Below are 16,018 nucleotides of genomic sequence, written 5' to 3'. Positions count from 1 at the left end.
CATCCGCACTCTCCCGCCCGTTTGGGAGCTTTGGTATAATCCCCATGGTCCTTACGGAGTCCCCAGCATCCACTTAGGACGTCAGAGAAAATAAGAATTTACTTATCGATAATTCTATTTCTCATAGTCCGTAGTGGATGCTGGGCGCCCATCCCAAGTGCGGATTGTCTGCAATACTTGTACATAGTTATTGTTACAAAAATCGGGTTATTATTGTTGTGAGCCATCTTTCAGAGGCTCCTCTGTTATCATACTGTTAACTGGGTTCAGATCACAGGTTATACGGTGTGATTGGTGTGGCTGGTATGAGTCTTACCCGGGATTCAAAATCCTTCCTTATTGTGTACGCTCGTCCGGGCACAGTATCCTAACTGAGGCTTGGAGGAGGGTCATAGGGGGAGGAGCCAGTGCACACCAGTTAATCCTAAAGCTTTCTTTAGATGTGCCCAGTCTCCTGCGGAGCCGCTATTCCCCATGGTCCTTACGGAGTCCCCAGCATCCACTACGGACTATGAGAAATAGAATTATCGGTAAGTAAATTCTTATTTTACAGAGAATATTTGCCCATTCACAGCAGTCCCTGCCCCAGTGAAGCTTACAATCAATGTTCCCTAACACATGTACATTCATGTACACGTTCAATTTTGTCAGAAGCCAATTAACCTATTAGAAACTGGAGTACCAGAATGAAACCCTATGCAAGCATAGGGAGAATATGCAAACTCCAAACAAGGCCTTGTTGCTGTGAGACAGTAATACGAACAACTACAACAACTTGGTATATTTGCATACTAGTAGTTACATAAGCCATGACTAATTACATGTACCTGTTAATAAGTTAGTATTAAATCCATTGGCAACCTAATGAAAGGACCAAACATCACAAAAAAGGACTGTTGAGGTCCAATTTCTACAGTATTAAACCTTTCAATTAAACTAAACACTGAAAAGGCTGCGTCCTTAAGGAAATGAACATTATACACGTGTGGTGCCCCATAAGAATAGGGTGACCCCTTGTCCCCTATTGGCTCCACTGTCTCAGAGAAGGAGATGGAATGCATAGCTCCATACTTATACTCCCTTTCATGTCACCTAACCCCTAGTTTTCCGTAATTGTCCTATATTGTCTTAAACTGTAAGTGCTGTTTTGCTCATTCGTTTAAGTACTCTGTAATGGGCACTGAGGATCCATATAAATGAAGAAGAAATAATAATAATAATAATAATAATAATATTATACCGGTGCTCACAGAGATGTCCTGCAGCCCATGTAGATTTTTTTGATTGAGTGCTGCCCCATTAAGCTCTATAAGTAGTGGAAGAGTGACGTCTGTGTGACCCCGTCAGCCAGCCTGAGACAGAGCCATCCCTGCAATCTATCCTCAGCCAGCCAAAGGCAAGCCAATTAACCTACCAGTATATTTTTGCCTAAAGCCCCTGCTATGGTTGGCGTACGAGCTCTGCTGTTTTCTGCTGGTTCTGTCCTCGCTGTCAGGGATCCGCAACTAGAGGAAGAACAGCCACAGGATGGCTCTTTGCCGAGTGCCCTGTTCGCCACGGATGTCAGTGCTGTATGGAGGTGCCCGTATCAGAGGGGAAGGCTTATTTGAAGAGTTCCCCTTTTTGCAGACAACAATATTGCTGATCCAACTTTTTTTTATTTTTTTTATTATAGATTGAAAGAAATCTTCAGATTAACAGAAGAAGGTTACAGTTCTGAATGAATTTACACAGAATATGGAGATATACTTTTTTCAGAATGTAAAAATTACTTCCCTTTAAAGAACATAATACCACCGTGACAATCTGATAACTGTTGTCTGCACCCAGCAGGCAGTTTTTAATTAAAGAAGACACGTTTTAGCCACGGAAGGCGACACAAACTTTAGTTAAGCTGGTGTTTAACTGGTTAACGTCTTTGACTACTGGATAACATTGTACTACCCTGTCTTCTGTTGAATTGCAATGTACATAATTACATGTATGTGGTAAATACTTTGTGGTAATCCAGAGGACATCTATAAGATAAGTCACTATTTCTAGTGGGGCAGGCTGCTCATATCATTTCTATGGTTCAGTGGTGATACAGGTTGAGTATCCCATATCCATATATTCCGAAATACGGAATATTCCGAAATACGGACTTTTTTGAGTGAGAGTGAGATAGTGAAACCTTTGTTTTTTGATGTCTCAATGTACACAAACTTTGTTTAATACACAAAGTTATTAAAAATATTGTATTAAATGACCTTCAGCCTGTGTGTATAAGGTGTATATGAAACATAAATGAATTGTGTGAATGTACACACACTTTGTTTAATGCACAAAGTTATAAAAAATATTGGCTAAAATTACCTTCAGGCTGTGTGTATAAGGTGTATATGTAACATAAATGCATTCTGTGCTTAGATTTAGGTCCCATCACCATGATATCTCATTATGGTATGCAATTATTCCAAAATACGGAAAAATCCGATATCCAAAATACCTCTTGTCCCAAGCATTTTGGATAAGGGATACTCAACCTGTACTGATAAAGTCTATTAAGTTATGTAAAACTTATTGGAACAGCTGTGATCAGAGATATAGTGGCTCTCAGCAGATCTTCCCCAGGTTTTTCAGGGGACGTGCTGTGCCACGCACGTTCTTACCGGGATGCCCAGTTCTCTCCTCACCACTTGCTCTATAATTCAGATCAACAGGGACTCATTCCCACCGGTAGAGAGTTCTGTTTCCCTTCTTGCATTCCTCTGTACAATGGGCCTGATTCATGTTTGTAAGTAAAGCAAAATAGCAATCAACTGGGCAAAACCATGCTGCACTGCAGACGGGGCAGACATAGGGGTATATGCAATTGCGGTCGAATTCCCGAAATTGTCGAAAAACTGGACTTTTTTGCCAAAAAATAAAAATAAATCGACAATGCAATTCAGTACTTTCCGTCAAAAAAACGGACTTTCCAAATTCGACTTTTTGAAATTCGACATTTGTCAAATTCGACATTTCTGCAATGGTACAAATGCGGCAATTCGCCAAAAGTATATTCAATTGAAGTTTGGAAATTTCACAACAGTGCTTTTAGACAGTAAATTCGTCATTTTCAATCCGCAACACTTTGGTGGCAGAATCTAATAAAAAAATTTAAAAACATGTTTTTTTTTGGTGTCTTTTTTATTGGTAATAGCAGATCTATTTATATTAGAAGGGATTAGGTACTTGGTTTGTCTATTTTGGAGGCACAAGTATTATTTATATAGTTAAAAAAAAAATTTTTTATATATATATATATATATATATATATTTTTTTTTTAAATGGAATGGTAAAAATCAGGAAAAAAATTGCGTGGGGTTCATCCATCCTCATTACAGGCAGCTAAATCTAAAGCTCTGGCACTTGACACCGAATTACTTTTACATCCTAGAAAAGTTGATCAAACACGTATTATGCCCTGGGTCACACAATACACTCCAGCCAGTCAGACTATCAGTCGGATTTCAAAGAAACACTGGCCCATTGTAAGGTCAGATCCTGACTGTAACCTAACTGATACTAAACTCATGTCATGCTATAAGCGTGGCCGGAGTCTGCGTGACATCCTGGTGAGGTCGGATATCTCTGAAATTCCTCCCAGTATTTATAGAGGTAGTCTGGGTTGTATTCGTTGTACATGTGTCACTTGTAGGTTTTTAATTCCTGGTGGGACTTTCTACCATCCTCACACTGGGAAGATTTTACATATTCGTCATAGATTGACGTGTAATTCCACTTTTACAGTGTACCAGATTATCTGCCCATGCGGCTTGTCCTATATTGGGAAAACTGAGCGTCCTTTCAAAGAAAGGATGGCCGCCCATAGGTCATCAATTAAATTAGCCATTAATTCTGGCAAAAGCGACTTACCTGTGGCCAGACATTTTCTGCTTGCATCCCATAACCTTACTACCCTTAGATACCGAATGATTGACCATGTGCCCCCTTCTATAAGGGGTGGGAATCGTGGTCTGAAACTTTTGCAGTGTGAGGCTCGCTGGATCCATCGGTTAGGAACCCTTACCCCTGGTGGTCTAAACGAGCAGTCGGGGATTAGCATACTAGCTAGTAATAACTAATTTGTCATCCTGATAGATTAACAGCTTTATTTATTGTGGATTTAATGCTATACGGATTCTTTTGTCTTTTGCTTCTAACCTAATGTCTGTTCGATTCACCAGCTATATATTTGTATGTATTGACTAGACGTTTGCTCTTGGTTATATATGGCATTATAGCATTCTAATGTTTACCTTGCTATGTTTCTATTTGCATGTATCCTAAAGTTAACAGCCACATTATAGTAGCATACGGCAGCTGGTGTGTTGATACTGGTTGTCATGGTGACGGTTCTTACACGTGTCGTATGACTTCCTCCTACAGGACGTCATTACGTCATTCTCAGTGCGCTTCCGCCGGGTGTGCAGTCCCGTCGCGGTAATCGGCACTTCACCGGGTGATACCTGCTATATAAGGTAGGTTGTTTTATGTTCTTGTTGTATCCTGATGAAAATGCCTAAATAAACGGCATTGAAACGTTGTGTTTTACTAAACTGTACGACTGTTTTATTGGAGTGCCGCACCTACCCTCCGTGTACACGTCTTTACTGTGAGGGCACCCAGCTATATTCTCAGTTCAAGTGGCCGTGCCGGACCTTCTTGTTGTCTATATATATATATATATATATATATATATATATATATATATATATATATATATATTTTTTTTTTTTAAATGGAATGGTAAAAATCAGGAAAAAAATTGCGTGGGGTCCCCCCTCCTAAGCATAACCAGCCTCGGGCTCTTCGAGCCGGTCCTGGTTCTAAAAATCCGGGGGGAAAAGTGACAGGGGATCCCCCGTATTTTTAAAACCAGCACCGGGCTCTGCGCCTGGTGCTGGTGCAAAAAATACGGGGGACAAAAAGAGTAGGGGTCCCCCGTATTTTTTACACCAGCATCGGGCTCCACTAGCTGGACAGATAATGCCACAGCCGGGGGTCACTTTTATACAGCGCCCTGCGGCTGTGGCATTAAATATCCAACTAGTCACCCCTGGCCGGGGTACCCTGGGGGAGTGGGGACCCCTTCAATCAAGGGGTCCCCCCCCCAGCCACCCAAGGGCCAGGGGTGAAGCCCGAGGCTGTCCCCCCCATCCAAGGGCTGCGGATGGGGGGGCTGATAGCCTTGAGAAAATTGAAAGAATATTGTTTTTTCCAGTAGTACTACAAGTCCCAGCAAGCCTCCCCGCAAGCTGGTACTTGGAGAACCACAAGTACCAGCATGCGGGAGAAATACGGGCCCGCTGGTACCTGTAGTTCTACTGGGAAAAAAACTGGCACTCTGCTGATTGGCTATGCGCGTCTGAGCTGTCAGACAGCGCATCGCAAAGCCTCTCCATTATATTCAATGGTGGGAACTTTGCGGACAGCGGTGGGGTCACGGTAACCCCACCGCTGAACGCAAAGTTCCCACCATTGAAACTAATGGAGGGAGCTGTGCGATGCGCTGTCTGACAGCAGACGCGCATACAGCCAATCAGGAGAGTGCCACGAAGTAGCGCTTCCTGATTGGCTGAAGGGACCTTCTGTGACAGCAGTCACGGGGGGTCTCTGCATTCGTGGAAAGGGGTCCCATGTGTAAACATGGGACCCCTTTCAGTCCGTTTGGTTCGGGTGTTCGTGTTTTTTTTTTTTTGCCAAGTACGTGGATTATAATCTGGACACTGGATCAGGTGAGTATAATTTTATTCACAGGTACACGTGGATTCTACTTGGACAAGTGGACAGAGGTCGGCGTGTGAACATAGGTAAGTATGTGTGTGTCGACATGTGTGAAATAAAGTTGTACTTTCAAGGTGTGCGTGTCCTGTTTTTATTTGGGTATTTTTTTTCCAGTAGAACTACAGGTACCAGCGGGCCCGTTTTTCTCCCGCATGCTGGTACTTGTGGTTCTCCAAGTACCAGCTTGCGGGGAGGCTTGCTGGGACTTGTAGTACTGGAAAAAACAATATTCTTTCATTTTTCTCAAGGCTATCAGCCCCCCATCCGCAGCCCTTGGATGGGGGGGGGGGGGGCAGCCTCGGGCTTCACCCCTGGCCCTTGGGTGGCTGGGGGGACGGACCCCTTGATTGAAGGGGTCCCCACTCCCCCAGGGTACCCCGGCCAGGGGTGACTAGTTGGATGTTTAATGCCACGGCCGCAGGGCGCTGTATAAAAGTGACCCCCGGCTGTGGCATTATCTGTCCAGCTAGTGGAGCCCGATGCTGGTGTAAAAAATACGGGGGACACCTACTCTTTTTGTCCCCCGTATTTTTTGCACCAGCACCAGGCGCAGAGCCCGGTGCTGGTTTTAAAAATACGGGGGATCCCCTGTCAGTTTTTCCCCCGGATTTTTAGAATCAGGACCGGCTCGAAGAGCCCGAGGCTGGTTATGCTTTGGAGGGGGGACCCCACGCAATTTTTTTTCGTGTTTTTTCCCGTTTTTTTAAAATCGGATCAAAATCCGTCAAATCGGCCATTTTTCTACAGCGGGACTGTCGAATCCGTTTTTTATTGAATATGTTGAATTTCGGCACCCACTTGCCGGAATTCGACGGTCGAATTGTGTCGAATTAAAAAACGGGCGAAAAATTGCCGCTATTCGCCGCTAATTGCATATACCCCATAATGTGCAAAAAGCTGAAATCTAAATTGCAGTGTAAAAATAACGCTAACATAGCAACTTGGTTTATTCCAGACACATTTACCTTTTTTTTTTTTGCTTTACTTACAAACAAACAAACAAACATGAATCAAGCCCCATGTACTGGAGATCTACTGGTACAGCCACTCAGTCTCCCCTCTTTTGGCACATTCCAGAGGCAGGAATGGTCATTGCCCATATACCTAAGGAAATACCATCCCATCCAAGAGATGTAAATAAAACTACTCTGCCAGTTACTAGAGCTCTTTGCAGGAGGATGTGATCGGCTGCTGGCGCTAGCATTTAAGTTTGCGACCCCCCCCCCTCCCCCCCGGCTGCTCCTTATATTCTTATCAGTCACTAAAAAGGCGCATCTTTTTTTGCATAATTAAAACACATAGAAGCTACTAAACTGCATTGATAGCGTGCGTACACCAGGCATGTCCAAACTGCGGCCCTCCAGCTGTTGAGAAACTACACATACCAGCATGCCCTAACACAGCTTTAGCATTCTCTGACAGCAAAACTGTGTCAGGGCATGCTGGGATATGTAGTTTCACAACAGCTGGAGGGCCGCAGTTTGGACATGCCTGGCGTACACTGGTCAAGGGGATGTGCAACTTCAGTACATGTGCGTGACAGTCTGAATCTGTGTAAAAATGAAGATCTAGCATTTACTATATCTTGTCAAACAAAAACTTGAACGTTGCAGAACTTAATGTGCAACAAATACTAATAAAAAAGCCTGTGCATGTTCAAATGTATAGCGCATTTCAGTGTTCAGGTGACGGGAGAATAATGGACCTACAATTTACTTATGCAAGGAGTCCTCTACTTTGGTAAAAAAAAAGTTAATGGTAGAACCACCTTATTCATGTATAGTAATATATACAGATATAGCATACTGAATTTTTCTTTATATTTTGCATCTTATGCGCATCACAGAATAAGCAAAAAAGCAACTCACAGAGGAGTTAGGCTGCGACTCCAACAGCACAGTAATTTGTGTTACTAATGTACAAAGTCATAATTGAAGCAGAACGGAACCTATCCTGAGGGGAAGCCTCAGTTGCTGGCACCAGAGCCCTTTCCAATGGCTATTTTTCCAGTTTATGCTTCCCCAGGAACAGTTATCCAGGTCACCCATAATGACATAACGGAACGGGAGGCAGTCAATTGACCGCCTGTCGGGATCCCGGCGGTCAGGATACCAACGCCGGAATCCCGACACCAGCTGAAATACAGTCAGTCGGAGTCCTGAGCGCTGGCTGGTTACCCCTCTTGGGTGGTGGTCCATGCCACTACCCAAAGGGGAATAGAAACCTATGGTGACCAAAGGTCGCCACCAGGCCCAAAGCATGGCGAGCGCAGCGAGCCGTGAGGGGACACGCTGTGCTCGCCACCAGGATCCCGCCGTCGGTCTCCTGACAGCCGAGATCTCGTACTGATCCCAACGGAACTCCATGAAGTATTTCACAGTATCTGGCCCAAAATCTCTGTCAATGAGCTGCTCTGACAATTAAATGCTGATAATATAGATCATTAGTCACATAATAAAACTTAGGCCATAGCAACTAACTAATAATTACATATATTACATAATAATAATAATATCATAATAAACTATACAATACAAAAGCAAGGAGTGCAATGTTAGCGTCATTATCACATAGTTACCTTGAACGACAGCTCCTCAGGATTACTGGAAACAACATCCTTTTCGGCAATTCCATGAGGCAGAGGCAACTGAAAATGGAACATTTTGACCAATGAACACACAATGTAGTATTGGTGTATACAGTCACATGTTCTGCAGCTTCACGCCAACTTACTGGAAGATACAAGACTACCTGTCTAAGTAGAGCTAGGGCTTTCCCATGAGTCACCGGTTTTCTTAATAAAAATCTTTAACCTTTAATGTTTATTCCCACAGTTCAGACTTCATGCACCCAGAATTACAGAACTGGTGAAAATACAGTAATCTTACGGTATCCAGCAGCCAAAGGAAGCACAAGGTGGCCCTTATGGACACATAGGTGCCACTATTTTCTGCCTGCATAATGCAGGAATCTTGCATACAGCATGGAGGATAGGAAGAATACCTTCTTCTTATGGAGTGGGGGAACCATGCGGATTTCTACCTTTATATTTCAATGTATTAATGAGTGGAAGCAGCAATACTGCTTACTCAGTCAGGATTACATGAATTAACACGTACAGAAATAAAAGGAACATGTTTAAATATCCCCCCGTGATGTGTTGCCTCGCAACGTATTCATCAGAAGGTGACTGCAGTGTACAAGAAATTTTGAAAAAAACCTTTATCCGTGTTTAAGTCAACAGGACAATGTAACGTACCCATGGGCAAATCTACAACCATCTGCTAGTATATACCCAAAGAAGAGGAAACATAATAGTTTGACTTACATGGTGTGTGACAATTTGTCAATTTCAGGGAAGACAGTAGTGAGTTAATGCCTAGTGAGTAATGGCTGGCTGAAGACAAGTGAGTGGCCGGGGAGGCTGGAGACAGGTGAGTGGCCGGGGAGGCTGGAGACAGGTGAGTGGCCGGGGAGGCTGGAGACAGGTGAGTGGCCGGGGAGACAGGTGAGTGACCGGGGAGGCTGGAGACAGGTGAGTGACCGGGGAGGCTGGAGACAGGTGAGTGACCGGGGAGGCTGGAGACAGGTGAGTGACCGGGGAGGCTGGAGACAGGTGAGTGACCGGGGAGGCTGGAGACAGGTGAGTGACCGGGGAGGCTGGAGACAGGTGAGTGGCCGGGGAGGCTGGAGACAGGTGAGTGGCCGGGGAGGCTGGAGACAGGTGAGTGGCCGGGGAGGCTGGAGACAGGTGAGTGGCCGGGGAGGCTGGAGACAGGTGAGTGGCCGGGGAGGCTGGAGACAGGTGAGTGACCAGGGAGGCTGGAGACAGGTAAGTGACCAGGGAGGCTGGTGTCAGGTGGTAAGTAGCATACCGTGTATTTATTATAAAGAGGGTGTCCAGGCTTAGGTCGAGGAGGTAGATCTGGTTGCTGTCTTTTTATCACTTGACTTTTTGATCTACTGATCCCAGATGTGTTCTGCTTTGCACTCAGGCCGGCATCAGAGGATGATCGGGGTAAACCATCTCGATTTGAGGCATTTTTGGAAATCTTAGGAGGTGGAGGCCTTCCAGGCGGCCCTTTCTGTGGAGGGGGCTGTGGAGTTTCAATCACTTTAACACCGATTGGCCTAGAAAGGAATATATGGTCAAATTATGCCATAAAAAGGTCTAGAATGCAGTATAGAGATGGTTCATTTTTGTTTTGTGTTCTTGAAAGGATTTTACCAAAATAAGTTTCCAAAACAGAAGAACTCAAAGACAATATTTAAAAAGCAGTGAAAACATTTTGCAAGAAAGCACAATGGAACAAATCTTTTGTTCTATTCCTTTGTAATATCCAGTAATCCTGTGGAACTATATTGTAATACAGACAAAGGCTACGTGCAGGTGCTCCAGTATTATCACTGCTTTTCTCTAGGAATGACACAAAACATTCCATTGGATACATTAACACATTTATAAGGCAAAGAAGATAAAACTCTGCTCCACAGTGGTAAAGAATCAGACTGGTACGGATACTATAAAATCATTATTTCTTCCAGAAGCACCCCTGTAATACACATGCCGGATTTATCACAATAGCCATACGTTTGCTCATATACTACTTTTTTACTGTAACGCCAGACAATTGTGTATAATAAACTGCACACAACCATCATAGATTAAACACAGAGTTTAGCAAAACTTGACACTTAAATCAACGGTAAGAGAGATCAATTTTTATTTATGAACCAACCAGACAAAACTTGAAGAGGAGCCAGGGAAAAGGTGCACCCATGAGCTCCCTGACAGCGATCGTTAAGGTTTGCCATCAATACAGATACACAAAGTATTACTGTTTACTACAAGCTGACGATATGGTACAATATATTCTCTGTAAAATGTAGAAAATAACTAGGCTATATTATTGATATACCGTGACTAATCTGGCTGCCACCCAACCAAATATTAAACAGAAACAAACCTTGTAGGTAGTGCAGGCCTGGGCCACGTCTCTTCTGTGCTGTCAAACTTCTCCCATTCCTGCAATAAAAATATTACTGCATGAAGGGATAAGAAAAATAAAAAAAATGAATAAATAAAAACTAAGTTTATTAAATATGAAAGGGCAACCTGTAACTAGGGATTATCTAAATGATGGCAAAGTGTAGCACAAATCGAGCACTGCTGAAGAACACCCAGCTAAATAGAGGTCTGAAGTTCACAGTATCTTGTATTGTATTGGGGTTCTTACTTTGCAATTCCCTACTGTATATATGCATAGCAATTTTGAACGTGATGCGGTCAATTTACCTAAAATCACAATCCTGACGGTCACAATCTCGACAAACAATGACCGACAAGGTCAAAATACAAACACGGTCAAAATACCGACATTTAAAAGAGTTCATTGAAACCGACTTGTTCAGTGGACCTGGATGGGGAATATAATAGTGTGCCGAGCGCAGCAAGGCACTGTGCCCGAAGCATGCGAGGGGACTCGGTACACTGACACGGTGTCCATGTTGACCTACGTCGACATACACACACAAAAAAAACAATGAAAATGTGTGTCGACTTTTAGACCTGCTGACATTTTATATTTTTACTTTGTCGGCATTTTAAATGTCGGTATTTTGACATTGTCGGGGTTTTGACTGTCGGTCAGTTGTTGTCGGGATTTTGATTGCAGGTATTTCATACTATACCCATTTTAAACACCTCTACTCTGTAACATTCACAAATGTATGTTACATAATATAGCTCAAGCTGTACACTGTGCCAAAATGAGTGCAGTGCCCAAAAATACCAGGCTAAAATGGATTTGTCATTATTAGACATGGTGGAAAATGAATGCCATCTGTATAACCATACTAAGATGCCCTATTGTAAGGCGGTAATGATCCCACAGTTTGGCCAGATTTTCTGCATTCGGGCCACATGTGTGTGTAACCTTGTTGCAGGCCCCAATTATGTTATTTCATGATGAAAGTTCCATATGTTGGTCATTCTTGGAAATGAAGATATTTTATTAAGGCTTTATGTAAAATCCTAACAACAGCCTAATATCTGCTGTCACTGTTCAAGGCTGCACTGGAACTAGCATGAAAGAATATGTACGATAACAGCCAATTATTTACAAGCAGATTAGCGGGCATTATTAAAAAAAAATATAGTATCGACAGCACAAACCGCATGGGAAGAATTATGTTGTCATTGTAAATTGTCAAACAAAATAAAAATGCAAAAAAACCTACTTTTCTGGCTGTAGGACGTGCTCTTGCCATTGGCTTATTGTACAGGCTCCCCACTGGCTTTTCAGATGGAAGTGGTGGAGGAATCTGAAGCTCTTCGCATGCTGTGAACAGAGGTAGCATTATACCACTTGGTGAGGAAGTCTATCATCTGTACTTGCAAAAACATTACTTCATGCTATCATGTACTGAACGAATATTAAGTGATGAAAACTGGTGTACAAGTGACCGTGTAGAAAATTAATGTATCCCATAGCAACAAGATTGTAGCTCATCTTGTACAGTTCACAAAAAAAAAAATCCATCTAGTTGCTGTGAATTACAGAGTCTTTTCTGAAAAATTCCCGGTGTTTTCTCCAATGAAAACAAAAGATGATACTACTGTAGACTCCCTCCAGAAATAGGGGATTGCATTGGGGGGTAACTAGACATCTGGGAGCACCACAGGAAAAAGGGCCTCCATGTACGTACAAATACAGTACCTCACATGCTGACCCGATTCCAGCTGCACCCTGTGCAACTATAGTAGTTATGTATTTGTATTATGAGGTTCTACTACATACATAGCGCTACAAATATTGAAATCGTGGGAGCCAAAACTACAACAGGTGCATGTAAAGTCCAATTTACAATGACTTTCAGATGGTTAGAAAATACCATAGCTGGCTCGGGTGTGGTATGCAAGGTCGACAGTAACTAGGTCGACAGTAAGTAGGTCGAACACTATTGGTCGACAGTAACTAGGTCGACAGGGTCTCTAGATAGACAGGGCAAAAGGTTGACATGAGTTTTTTATGTTTTTTTGGTGTCTTTTCCTCCGTACAGTGACCGGGAACCCCAATTAGTGCACCATGTCCCCTCGCATGGCTCGCTGCGCCGCCATGCTTCGAGCGAGCCTCGCTGCGCTCTACACAGGTTACTATTCCCAATCGTAGTCTGCGTGGATTGTTAAGTATGAAAAAGGTCAAAAAAAGAAAGATTTTTGAAAAACTAATGTCGACCTTTTGAACTGTCGACCTAGACACCCTGTCAACCTAGTTACTGTCAACCAATAGTGGTCGACCTAGTTACTATCGACCTACAGACCAGATCCCAGCTGGCTCTAAATCTTTTCACTATAATGGGCTACACATAGGGGGTCATTCCGAGTTGTTCGCTCGCAAGCTGCTTTTAGCAGCTTTGCACACGCTAAGCCGCCGCCTACTGGGAGTGAATCTTAGCTTATCAAAATTGCGAACGAAAGATTAGCAGAATTGCGAATAGACACTTCTTAGCAGTTTCTGAGTAGCTCCAGGCTTACTCGGCATCTGCGATCAGTTCAGTCAGTTTCGTTCCTGGTTTGACGTCACAAACACACCCAGCGTTCGCCCAGACACTCCTCCGTTTCTCCAGCCACTCCCGCGTTTTTCCCAGAAACGGTAGCGTTTTTTCGCACACACCCATAAAACGCCCAGTTTCCGCCCAGAAACACCCACTTCCTGTCAATCACATTACGATCACCAGAACGAAGAAAAAACCTTGTAATGCCGTGAGTAAAATACCTAACTGCATAGCAAATTTACTTGGCGCAGTCGCACTGCGGACATTGCGCATGCGCATTAGCGACTAATCGCTCCGTTGCGAGAAAAAAATAACGAGCAAACAACTCGGAATGACCCCCATAGTGTATTATAAGGTAATAAAGCAAAGATACTGAAAAAGTTGAATGACTGGAAGAAATTATGGATAATTATGACTCGCCATCACATGCATGGCTGCTTTCATCATGCACTGCTAAATACCAGCCCAAATTCTAAATAGAGTGAAAGCTCCTGGCACTCATATATGAACAAAGTAAATACAGTAAATCTAACACCAATATGTATCATTGTGGGTGTCCAATATTTTACTTCTATTACTCTGCAAAGTTACATCTGAAAGCTTAATAAAAGCATGAACTGCACAGCGATGCCGTGTCCCTCAGTGTGAGAACAATAATACAATGATGATGTTGGTCCGTATCCCGAAGCAGACCAAGGGGATGGCTTCACAGTGCTCACATTTGCCTAGCTTCCCAGAGATGCGGATGACTGTAGGCTTTCTCAGCAGAGCAGGCGGAGCTGGCTGCTCCTTCTCAGCCTCATCCTTGGAAAACAGCTGGAAGGGATCTGAGGAGAGAAATATTTGCTTTGGGAATGTTTTTGTCATGTTATTAAACACTTCATGTTTTGAACTGCACATTTATAAACTGCTGGCATTCTTGCGTATAGACACAGAAAAGTCATTAAAAAATGTAAATGGCTACTGAAAAAAAATCATCTTTAGACATCAGGATTAAAAATAAGCCATATATTTCACGTCTACATGTTTTTCCTTCCATCATTATTTCTCAAATAATACTTACATAAATAGAAAGGAAAGGAAAAAGTTGCAATGCCATACAGCAATGATCATACTAGTATATACAGGCTTCTTTTAAATTACTTATTTATTTTGTGTTTCTCCCTCTGACCATACTCGTTAGGAAGTTCCAACAGAGTCCAGCCTTTCACAAGAACACTTCTGCCTAAAGAAGTTATTAATGTTCTTGGGAAACTTATGTTTTCTACATGAAGAACATGTATAAAATAAAGTGCCCCCTCTTTGCAGCAATGCTCCCAGTCGGATTTACTGCTTTTAAAACAATATTAGTAAGTGCAGGAGCCGAACTAGGCACAGGCAAGCCGGGCGCGTGCCCAGGGAGCTGCGGCCTGTGGGCGCTTCCGCAGTCACCCTGCAGGCGCCCGCCTCTCACCCCACATCCCACTGCAGCAGGCGCCTTGGGCTGTGTGGGCGCCCGCTGCTGCCGGCACCATTGTCAGACGCTAGAGGTCACATTGTCAGAGGCTAGAGGTCATAATTGACCTCTAGTGTCTGTGCGGCACTATGGGAGACACGTCATGACGTCTCTCCCATAGATCCGAGGAGCGGGCGGCCAGAGATGGAAGAGAAACAGGAGCGGGTTGGTGAGTATTGTTTTTTCTTTTTTTATGTGTTTGTAAGCAGCACAACTCTTCCCTATGAAGCCACGCCCCTATTTTTTTTGACACATTCCGTTGGCGCGCACTAGCCCTGTTTTTTATGATTTGATTTGTGTACATAGCGATCTTCCCATCTTAAAAGACAATACGGAATACCTTAATAATTCCCTAAAAATCACTCTTTCCAAACAACCAATGCAACACTTTTTGTTATTGTGATGTTAGGGGTTATGTAATGGGCTTCGAGATTACTGAGCCATGTGATTTCAGGGAGTTTGCCGCTAAATTTAAAGCAGCAGTCAGTCTAAGCCAAAACCAGCCTGATAGCCGTTTTAAATGGGTGCTGATCATTAGATCGACAGTGTTTAGGTCGACCACTATATGTCGACAGGGTTTGAAGGTTTACAGGGTTTCTAGGTCGACATGTTCTAGGTCGACAGGTCAAAAGGTCGACATGAGTTTTTCAGTGACCGGGAAGCCCAATCAGTGCACAGTGTCCGCTCGCCATGCTTCGGGCAAGGTGCCTCGCTCCACTACCGCTGCTCTCGGCACAGGTTACTATTCCCAATCGTAGTCCACGTGGATCGTAAAGTATGAAAAAGGTCAAAAAAAGAAAGAAAAAAAAGGTGAAAAAATCATGTCGAGCTTTTGTCCCGTCGACCTAGAACATTTCGACATATAAACACTGTCGACCTTGAAAACATGTCGACCTAGTGACTGTACATTGATTTCTCTGGGCCCCCCTCAGACCATATATATATATATATATATATATATGCGCAACAGAATTTACTGCTCTATATAGGAAACGGTTAATATACAGTATATTTATTTATACACATATATAAATACGTATATCTCTCCTTCCTCCCACACACCCCACAGTCTGTCTCTCCCAAATGATTCCATGCTGCATTCCTAGCTCCCCCACCTCAGCCCAAAGCCCTGTATCCCCTCACCAATCCACTGT

At 43.3% G+C, this 16,018-nt stretch overlaps 1 protein-coding gene across 4 annotated transcripts in view; it reads right to left on the bottom strand.

The window, feature by feature from the left end:
• The window catches only part of SH3D19 (SH3 domain containing 19), a 238,035-nt gene that overhangs the window by 67,296 nt on the left and 154,721 nt on the right, over window positions 1-16,018 (bottom strand). For all 4 annotated transcript variants that reach the window (XR_010177471.1, XM_063920564.1, XM_063920565.1 and 1 more), the window contains exons 8-12: window positions 14,089-14,196; window positions 12,053-12,153; window positions 10,780-10,838; window positions 9,688-9,943; window positions 8,391-8,459 (exon numbers count right to left, since the gene is read on the bottom strand). Coding sequence is in view for 3 of the 4 variants with exons in the window: in XM_063920564.1 (XP_063776634.1) it covers window positions 8,391-8,459; window positions 9,688-9,943; window positions 10,780-10,838; window positions 12,053-12,153; window positions 14,089-14,196 (593 nt within the window). In the remaining variant the exon portion in view is untranslated. The remainder of the gene's footprint in view (window positions 1-8,390; window positions 8,460-9,687; window positions 9,944-10,779; window positions 10,839-12,052; window positions 12,154-14,088; window positions 14,197-16,018) is intronic.

Source organism: Pseudophryne corroboree, chromosome 1 (genome assembly GCF_028390025.1).
Source record: "Pseudophryne corroboree isolate aPseCor3 chromosome 1, aPseCor3.hap2, whole genome shotgun sequence".
Lineage (NCBI taxonomy): Eukaryota > Metazoa > Chordata > Amphibia > Anura > Myobatrachidae > Pseudophryne > Pseudophryne corroboree.
This window is presented reverse-complemented; position numbering and strand designations above follow the sequence as displayed.